Here is a 10083-nt window from a genome sequence, read left to right as displayed (position 1 = left end):
GACTGACTTATTCATTTTTATAGCTTTTAGAAGGTTCCAACAAACTGAATTTTGGAATACTGTTTTGACCAATCAGCATGCAACTTAAACGTCACGATTGGTCGGACGCACCGATATTACTGACATAGATCCCGTCCAAGAAGAAACAACTGTGAAACAACTTATAGGATAGACCCTAAAATTATTAATCTCTCTAGAAGAAATATAAACAGTGGTGAACTTCGATTATTGATGAAAGGAGTAAAGTTCACACCTACACCTACAGCCACCATCAGGAATTGGAGGAAGACATCAAAAACTTTGAGGAATTTTTTACTGATAAAATTAATGAGAATGACGAATCCTTGGCGAAAAATAAATCAAAATTTAACCCGGCAAAATGACGTCTCTGATTACGGAATATCCCATACTCTGGTATATCCCAGATACAGTTGTAAGACTGAATTTTTTCTAATAAAAATAATGTATATGACTTGAGTTGTTTGCCTTGCTTTAACATTTTTTGTCCTCTTTGACAATTACATATATATATATTAGTTTGCATACATACATCTTTCTGTATGCTTGCATACATGTACATGTATATATACATGTATGTATGTATCTATCTATCTATGTATGCGAATATATAGGCATGCAAATATGTTTATATATACATGCATACTTACGTACATACATATACACATCCACGCAATTATCATATAGTTATTAATATATACATATATACGTTTGAGAATCACCGACAAAAGGTACACTTGACTAACATCAAATGCGTGGACTTTTGAGCATAAGGAAATATTCCAGTTTACCAAAACACAAAGATATGTGTACAGGCGTGTTTGAGTGCGTTTGATTGTTCTTTTGTGTGTGTGTGTGTGCGTGTGTGTGTGTGTGTGTGTGTGTGCGTGTGTGTGTGTGTGTGCGCGTGCGTGTGTGTGTCTGTGTGTTTGAATTACTACCTTCATGTCTAGGCTACTCCAGCTATATAAGCCAATTTGTCAATCAAACAAGTTGCTGACCTAAGCACAAGTGTGTTCTAAACACATTTATAGTAAATGTCAAAAGAAGACCTATTCAAAACTGGAGCACCATTAAAGTATTGCATAATATATATATATATATATATATATATAAACGGGAAACAAAAAAACAACAACAATGGAACAATTACAGTATTATTATTAATAGGCGCTCAGGAAATGGAAGCAGGGAGGTATGACGTTTCGAGCGGAGCTCTTCGTCGGAAACATAAAGAAGGAAGAGAGAGGAAAGAAAGATCCCAGAGCGGGCAACAGGGATAGAGAAAAAAAAACGACTGGTGTTTACGAGTTGCACATGGTGAAAGGCGGATGTTTACGATAACAAGAGCAAAGTAGGTTTTTAAAGGCAAAAGAGTGGAGACAAGGTTGGTAACGCAACAGATGTGTGTGTATGTGTGTGTGTGGTGTGTGTGCGTGTGTGTGTGTGTGTGTGTGTGTGTGAGGCGAGATAAAAAAACAAAAATATATGTATGTGTTAGTGTGTGCGTCTGTGTGTAGGCGTGTGAGGTAGGGCGAGACAATGGTCAGCTTAGCAGACAAAGGTCAGTAGTAAGAAAAGGAAGGAAGGAGGAAGGGAGGGAGGGGAAGGGTTGGGGGCGTATGTAGCGTGCCAGCGTGTGTTGAGTAGTAGTGTGTGTGTGTGTCCAGTGTCGTGGTAGTATTAATGGCGAGTAGATTGAATGTGTGTAAGAGTAATGTATATATTTAAGCAATGTGTGTATATGTGTGCGCGTGTGTATATATATATATATATATATATATGCGTTACAAGCGCATATGCGTGTGTGTGTGTGCGCGCGCATATGTGTGTGTATTTACATATCTGTATCTCTTTCTACATCTTTCTCTCTATCCATATTACCTATACATTCTCATGTACGCGCGTATGCACATGTATATATATATGTGTGTGTGTGTGTGTGTGTGTGTGTGTGTGTGAGTGTGTGTGAGTGTGTGTGTGTTTGTGTGCGTGTCTGTGCCTGTGTGTACGTATGTGTTTGTGTGCGTGTGTGCATGAATGTATTTATGTATGTATGAAAGAATATATATTTGTATGTATACATGTATCATCAAAATATAAACTGTATTCAAATATTTGCCACTAATTGTTTCATGCTATGGAAACAATAATTCAGCAAATTATATACTGTACCTTGTATCTTCAAGTCATCTTTCAAACTTAAAATCCTCATGGCTAGTCTTATTTGAAAAATAGAACGCTGGTATATGAGAAAATACTTGAAAAACACGAGATGCGGGGTGCAAAAGCTGGCTGGAGTAAACAAAATTTGAATAAAAACGGGAAAAGAAAGAAAAGGAAAGAATGAACGGAAAACCAAGATTTGCGTCCTCTTTACTCGTCAAAATCATAACTGATTCAGCTGATGTAAAACAATTCAACAGGGATGAGACCAATATCTGTGAGACAGCTGCTCAATCCTGAGAGAGCGGTGTCGTCCAGTTCAACAAAAGAAATTTGTCCATGTGGTTGTATTTGCTGAAACTTTCGGATCTTAAATTGAGTAATGTTGCGGAATTCTTAGATCAAAAAAAGAATGTGCGATCTTTCAATTACACCTAGCTTGCGTCTCTTTGATCTATTTACATATGGAGTCGATTTCACCACGATGCCCCACCTCAATGTACAGTAGACTGTTGGTCTTCAGATCCCATATATGGCTAGTCAGTTTTATTTTAGTGTCGGAAAGAACACTGATAGTTTGCATATTTTCTTTTAAATTTTCCTTCACATGAACCGGCGTAATTTTTCTTTTGTATAACTTTTTTGTGACTTTAAGTTCATAGAGTATATCCGACACAAGTTTCAAAGCTTCCACAGTTATAACTTTATACATATATACATACATGAATATAGTTTACGCGCGCGCGCATGTGCACACATACGCACGCACACACATACACAGAAACACACACACACGAAAATATATATATATTATATACTTGTTCTCAACCATATGACTGCAGGTTCAGTTCCTTTGTGTGGCACTTTGGGGAAGTGCCTTCTACTATAACTTCGGGCCGACCAAATCTTTGAGAGTGAATTTGGCAAGCGGGAACTGAGAGAAGTCCGTTGTACGTGTGTGCGTGTGTGTGTGTCTGTCTGTCTCTCTGTCTCTCTGTCTGTTTGTCTGTCCCCCACCAGGTCTTGACAATCGGTGTTGGAGTAGTTACTTCCCCGTAACTTAGCTGTTTGGCAAAAGAGACCAATAGAATAAGTACCCGACTTATTTTTAAAAGTTCAGGGTCAAGTCACTCGGCTAAAAATGTTTCACAGTTGTGCCCCAGCATGGCCACTGTATAGTGACTGAAACAGGTAGAAAAAGAAGAAAGGATCATATGTATATATATATATTATTCTTTAACTAGAATATTATTGGAAGTGACTTCGTACTTTTAGCTTGTTTAGCCGCCGTCGAACTCTGGTACATTTGTTTCATTTTGCCTTTATATTATGTCTTGCGAGTGTAATTTTTCTGGGATAAGTATACCTCTGTTGAATGATAATTGGGTTGTAGGATAAATTCTAAAGAAAAGATATTATGGAAGGTTCTTATTGATCAAATTTGGAGGTGCGCTACTATTCAGAATTCAATCATGTATATAGAACTTTGTTATCAAGTGTGTCTATTGAGGTGTGTCAGAAAGTGTAGTGAAGAAATCATAAGAAATAAAGGAGTAATATGAGGAAAAGAAGACAATTTGCTGAGCACGAGAAGTGAGTGAATAAGAGGTAAATAAAAGTAGGTAAAAGATAGATTAAAAGAAATATCAGTAGAGAGATAGATACAGATAGAGAAAAAGTGACATGAAATGGTGAAAGACCGAAGGAAAAAGGGAAAATGGAAATAAAAATGGAGCTGATATTACTGATAAGAGAAAGAAAACAGACATTATAAAGGTATGTCTTGCCATTCTTAGTTGTATCTTCCTGGCTGAGTTTTGAAGACCATGGCACACGTCAAGATATAGATGAAATCAGTAGAACAAAAATGATCTTCCAGCCACAATTTTCAGCATTCACAAGAACCGATTTGAACTCTGAATCCCTAACAAACAAAACCTTCGTCAATTTCAAATCATAATTTCTAGAGCACGCACTGAAGTGATTGCTTTTTAACCTCGCTATGTGCTGCAAGATGCTTTATATTAACGTTTAAACTATACATTAGTGTTTAAATGTGTGCAGTATGTATTTCTGAGTATTCTTATATACATGAAGTTGTTTCCAAATCCATTGAATATATTTAAGTTACGTATGTGCGTGTACATATACGTTTGTATGTGTGTGTGTGCGTGTACGCGTGTGCGTGTACGCGTGTGCGTGTACGCATGTGCGTGTGTGTGTGTGTATGTGGGGCATATTCTACATATATATATATAGATAGATAGATATATAGATATAGATATGCATATGTAGATATATATATATATATACATATAGATAGATAGATAGATAGATAGATAGATAGATAGATATAGATAGATATAGATATATATATATATATGTGTGTGTGTGTACATATATATATATATATATATATATATATATATCATACAAATAATGTGTGCAGCTGCCAGAAGAGCAGACCATGTTGTTGCTGAATCATTGCTTTAGTGGGCAGGATTTGATTTTTAAAGATACAGATGGCTTTTTTTTTCTCTCTTTAAGATCTCAGGAACGAAAAACACCATAAATAAAAAGTACACGGTCATTAACTTCACGCTGTACTGAAGTTACAAAATAAAGGTCAACATTTCGAGCCGTAATCTTCGTGACGAATCGGAAGTAATAAAACTGAATGTTGTTCCTCAGCAGAAAATATGTTCCAGTGAAGGAAGATAATGGGCAAGCACTCTTATTTATGAGTCCATGTTTTATCGTGTGTGTTTCCTTCTGCGTGTATGTGCACGCGAGTTTGTTTGTATGTGTTGTTTTTTCTTTCTTCAAGAAATTGTTATGTACGCGTATGTGTGTGTACGTATGCAAATCACACCGAAAGAATTTAAGTTTTTTACATAATAAATAAAAGTTAGAAGGTCTCAGAAATATGTGAGATAATGATGCAAGTTCAGTGAAGTTTAATGCGGAGGCACGATCTGCGTCAGCGAATCACCCTTCTTGTCATTCCATTCCACTGCTGATACTAAATAATATATATTTACATTTAAAGTAAAGTAACTAAATAATACTTCTAGATTACGCGAAAGGAATCAGAAAGCTCTGATATTTTGAAACTATTTAAAGGTCAATCCTAACAAATGCGGATAATCTTACTTAGTCTGAACAAATTTCTGCTGCGTGGTGCCGAGAAAACAGCATACTAATGATACTTCTAATATATAGTCACTCCGAAATAAATAACCTTCTTCATCCCCCAAAAATTTCATATTCTTCACCACATCAATTCATTTTCCTGATTAATCAATTAACCACAATGATGAAATATCGAACACATGGATGTCTGTCATTTTACTCCAAGTGCATTGTATTTATATTCATTCAGGTGGCCAACCAACTGGACATAGGCATTCTGTGAAGGGAATCAATGTTTTGACGTGTACGTATATAATGGTTCCTGATTAAGGCACAAGGCATTCAATTTTGACTAAAGTTAATCGACACCATCGACCACTCTACACTGGTATTTTATTTCAATAACCTCCGAGAGGTTGAAAGGCCCCCTCGCCTAATGATTTTAAGGTACAGCGTGTCGTTAATTTCCCAAGACGGTAGAACGTAATCACAACCTCCACATCAGACAGTGGTAGGTGGGACTGAGTATAGGCAATCCAATGCAATGTACGCGCGCGCGCGTGTGTGTGCGTGTGTGTAGTACAGTCAGCGAGTGAGTATACCTCGGTAGTATGTACTATGCTTTCGCTAATTGTTTAGGTAATTAAAGTCGCGAGCAGATATAAAATTATCTCGTCTCTCTTACATTTGGTCCAGGAGCACAGGCAGATTGTGACAGAGAGAGGAGGAGAAAATGAGATATATATATATATATATATAGACAGACAGACAGACAGAGAGTGAGTGAGAGAGCGCTGCCCTAGCACTCAGCTGGTATTCATTTACTTCTAAATAGACTGAAACAGCGTCAAATTAAGTGCCTACGGCCTTATTATCACGAGATGTACACAGCCATTACTAGCTCACATCCCTTCATATATATATATATATATATATATATATATAACTCAACTTGTGTGTCTGTGTTTGTATCTGTGTGTGTGTCTGTGTGTTTAACTTCCCGGCAAATCTCCCCCTAGCCAACAAATCGTAGAACCACCAAAAATCCGTCACTTAAAGTTTAGGCGAATGAAAATTGAACTGCGCTATTTCTGTTCCGAAATTCATCTCGCAAATGAAAAAATCGATAATGTGTTTGCTTAGGCCTTATCTCATGCATTGAATAGTGAACTTTACTCAGTCAGCTGTTTGACGTGAACTGTGTTCACCACGCGTGCAGACATGCGTAAATTGCATGAAAAATTAAAAAAATCAAGATATAAAAACGAATCGCCGTAAATATTGTAGAAATTCGGCAAAGGAATGAATTTCCGGGAAGTAGCCTGGAGGGTTTTTTCGTATTAATCGTTTGGACTTTGTGAACAAATATCCAATTGTTTTCATAACATTTTTAACGCTTTGAATTAAATGTGACCATTTTGCGTTGAGTCTGCAGTTTGAAACACTTTAACCAAATTTTAGCAGGCCGGATTTTGGATCATCACGATACATCGCCAGTGACTCCCTGAAACTCTCCCCTGAAATCACCGTTGAGAAATCTATTATATATATAGTAATACTTTGAATGTGACTCCTGAGAAAGAGTAAAAGTAATTATCCGATGAACGACGGGTATTACTGCTAGTGTATATATATATATATATATGAACTTTCGAAAAAGCTGATGGTCTACAATATTTTCAGCATCGTATTCAATGTGCCGTTGTGCCGTGAATTAAGGATGAAAAAATGTCTAAGAATTTTTACTCTAAAGTCTCGTGACCTGCAACCCTTAATTATAAGTAGCAATTGTGAGAGACTCTATATGGAAACTCAACCGAGAGAAACACTAGCTATAACTTCTCCATATAATACTAAATTACCTAGACCAGTGGTTCTTAACTTGGAGGGGGGGCGTCAGTAATTTCGAAGAGGGCACGAACCCTTCAGACAAAGCAGGAATTTCTCTAATTATATTGGTTACTCTCTTAACGAGGATGGTCAAATAATGACAAGTTTATGAAACATGCAAAAGTATCGCCTTACACCTTTAGTTTTCTTATTCTATATCAGTCCTGCTTACCATTTTCTCTACTTATTGACCCCACTTCATATCCCTCTAACCCCTCACTAATTCTGAATTGTACCTTTAGCATTTGCCTTTATTTTGTATTTTTTTTTTTTTTTGTCACAAGAAGACTCAGGTTAAGAATCACTAGTATAAAGCTTAGATATTATTATTGTGTAAAGACAAACATTTTTTTTTTTCAGTTCATAGATTATGAACAAATTTGATCGACAGTTTTTATATATATGAAATAATGTGATTCTTAAAAATCAAGAAATATGCTGAAACATTATCAAATCGTTATTGTAACACGCTAAGAAATATCAACTTTTAATTTAAAAAATTGAAAACTATTTTTAAATTTTAGCAAGATGAAAAGTATGATACATTTAAAAATAGGAAATAAAACAAAAAGTATGTAATAAATCTACTATTGTTCAATTTAATAAAGTCTAAAAAAAATTAAAACTCAGATTGGAAAGATAAAAATTTTAACAATAAAACCACAATTTTTAATATTAAACGTTTATGTTAAAAATATAGTAAATTTTTTTGTAAGAAAAAAATTATAATATAAAGTCAAATGTTAAGCTAAAATTCAGATTCAAATGTTATAGAAAGTACTAGGTAAAACTAGAAGCTATGCAAAATATTTTCTCTTTTAAAGAAACTTTTTGTTATGTTTTCATACAAATATATACAATATTTTATTGTTCAAATCTTTCGTACAAACTTTCTTTTATTTAACTTTTATTCCAAATTTTTTCGATTTATTTTTTTTAGAACATTTTACTCCAATCGTTCTAATTTGGTTAGCATTCTAACTTGGACCTTGACATTACCTTACAAGTGCCTTATCTTTTGTTCATATACTTGTGTTGTCCACTGCACATAAAATAATTCGCAATGAGTGCAAAGAAACGGATGTATCTTGACGAATATATTCGATTTGGATTCGTGTACCTCCAAAAGGGTGACACAGAAGTCTCCCAGTGGGTGATATGTTACAAAACTTTGAGCAATGATGGAATGTGACCCTCACGCTTGGAACGTCACTTGAGGACAACACATCCTGCTCTTGCCGACAAGCCCAAGACATTCTTTAAAAAAAAAACATTCCTTGAAGCAAGCTAAGTTGGACAGTAGTGGGGCATTTCGGCAACAAACTTCAATGGTTGATGAGGCTTCTTAATGAGATCATCATGTTGATTGCAAAGAGAAAGAAGAGCTATAACATCGGAGAATCTCTCATAAAACAATGCAGCAGAACTCGTTCTGAGGAAAGATAGTGCAAACAAGCTTGCCCAGATTTCACTATCAAACATACAGTCAAGAGAAGAATCGGTGACTTGTCTTAAGACATCAAAGATCAAATTCTCGATCAAGTAAAAGTCTCCTGTTTTTGCCATCCAGTGTGACGAAACGACTGACCTCGCTCAGTGTTCTCAGCTACTGACATATGCTCGTTTTGTGTCAGGCGACTGTGTAAAAGAGGAAATGTTGTTCTGTCACCCTATGGTTAGTTGTACAACAGCAGAATCTATTTTTCGTGATGTGTCAAACTTCTTTCAGTAAAGTCAACTTTTGTGAGATTCGCTGATAGAGGAGTGCACTGATGGAGCTCCAGCCATGGTTGGTCTGCAGTCTGGATTCATTACTAGGATGAAAGAAAAAAATCCATCTGTTGTAGGTACACACTGCATACTTCATCGTGAAGCCTTAACATTCAGAACTTTACCTACTGAAATGAGAAATGTCCTGAACGTGACTATCCAAGTTGTTAACTTTGTTAAAGGTGGGACCTTAAATAGTCGGCTTTTCAAACTGTTGTGTAAAGATATGTAATCTGAACATGAAGCATTGCATTTTCGCATGAACGTACGATGGCTATCAAACGGGAACATGCTTGGACTGCTTTATGAACTACGGGAAGTAGCAATATTTCTAGATTTGCAGCAAAAGGCAGATTTTCATGACAAGTTCCAGTCTGAAGGCTTTCAGTCATCCCTAGCTTACCTGGTGGACATCTTCGAAGCATTGAATGCTCTCGACCTTAAACTACAAGGGAAACATAACATTCACACACACCACGACACCATTCGAACCTTCATGGCCAAACTCGACCTCTGGAAATGTCGAATTCAGCTGGGAAATAGAGCCAGTTTTAGTTACTTGGATTCTGCTCTCATTCACGGAAACCTTGATTCTGAGTTTAAAAGACAAATAATCACTCATCTAACTGATTTAAAAACAGAATTCATCAGATACTTCCCAGCTATAGATGAAAAGCGTGAAGCTTGGAAATTCATCCGGAACTAATTTCAGTGTGAAGTGACTGGTGTTTTGGATGAAGTGCGAGAGGAATTTCTTGAGCTGAAGTTCAACTCCCTAGCTAAGGAAGACTTTTAAAAAATGGATCTTGAAACGTTCTAGATGAAGTAACTTCCGGTTTACCCTCTGATCTCACATCAAGCTCTCCAGATTTTAGCTATGTTTAAAACCACATATCTTTGTGAAGCTGCATTTTCCACGCTCATTGCTGTCAAGACACAGTACAGAAACGGGCTGAACGTTGAAAGGGACTTACGTTGTGCACTCTCTAGCATTCAACCACGCATTCAAGATCTTGTAGCTAAGAAGCAGTGTCAAGTGTCTTAATTTTGTATAATGTGATTGTATATAAAATTATACATATTTTGTATAATGTGACTAATTCATAT

At 36.1% G+C, this 10083-nt stretch overlaps 1 protein-coding gene across 1 annotated transcript; it reads left to right on the top strand.

The window, feature by feature from the left end:
* Positions 1–9265: 9265 nt before the first annotated feature.
* Positions 9266–9682, top strand: LOC115225869 (protein FAM200B-like). Its single transcript, XM_029796864.1, has one exon. The coding sequence runs from the start codon at positions 9266–9268 to the stop codon at positions 9680–9682; it is 417 nt and encodes a 138-aa protein (XP_029652724.1).
* Positions 9683–10083: the final 401 nt, after the last annotated feature.

Source organism: Octopus sinensis, linkage group LG2, assembly GCF_006345805.1.
Source record: "Octopus sinensis linkage group LG2, ASM634580v1, whole genome shotgun sequence".
NCBI lineage: Eukaryota > Metazoa > Mollusca > Cephalopoda > Octopoda > Octopodidae > Octopus > Octopus sinensis.
This window is presented reverse-complemented; position numbering and strand designations above follow the sequence as displayed.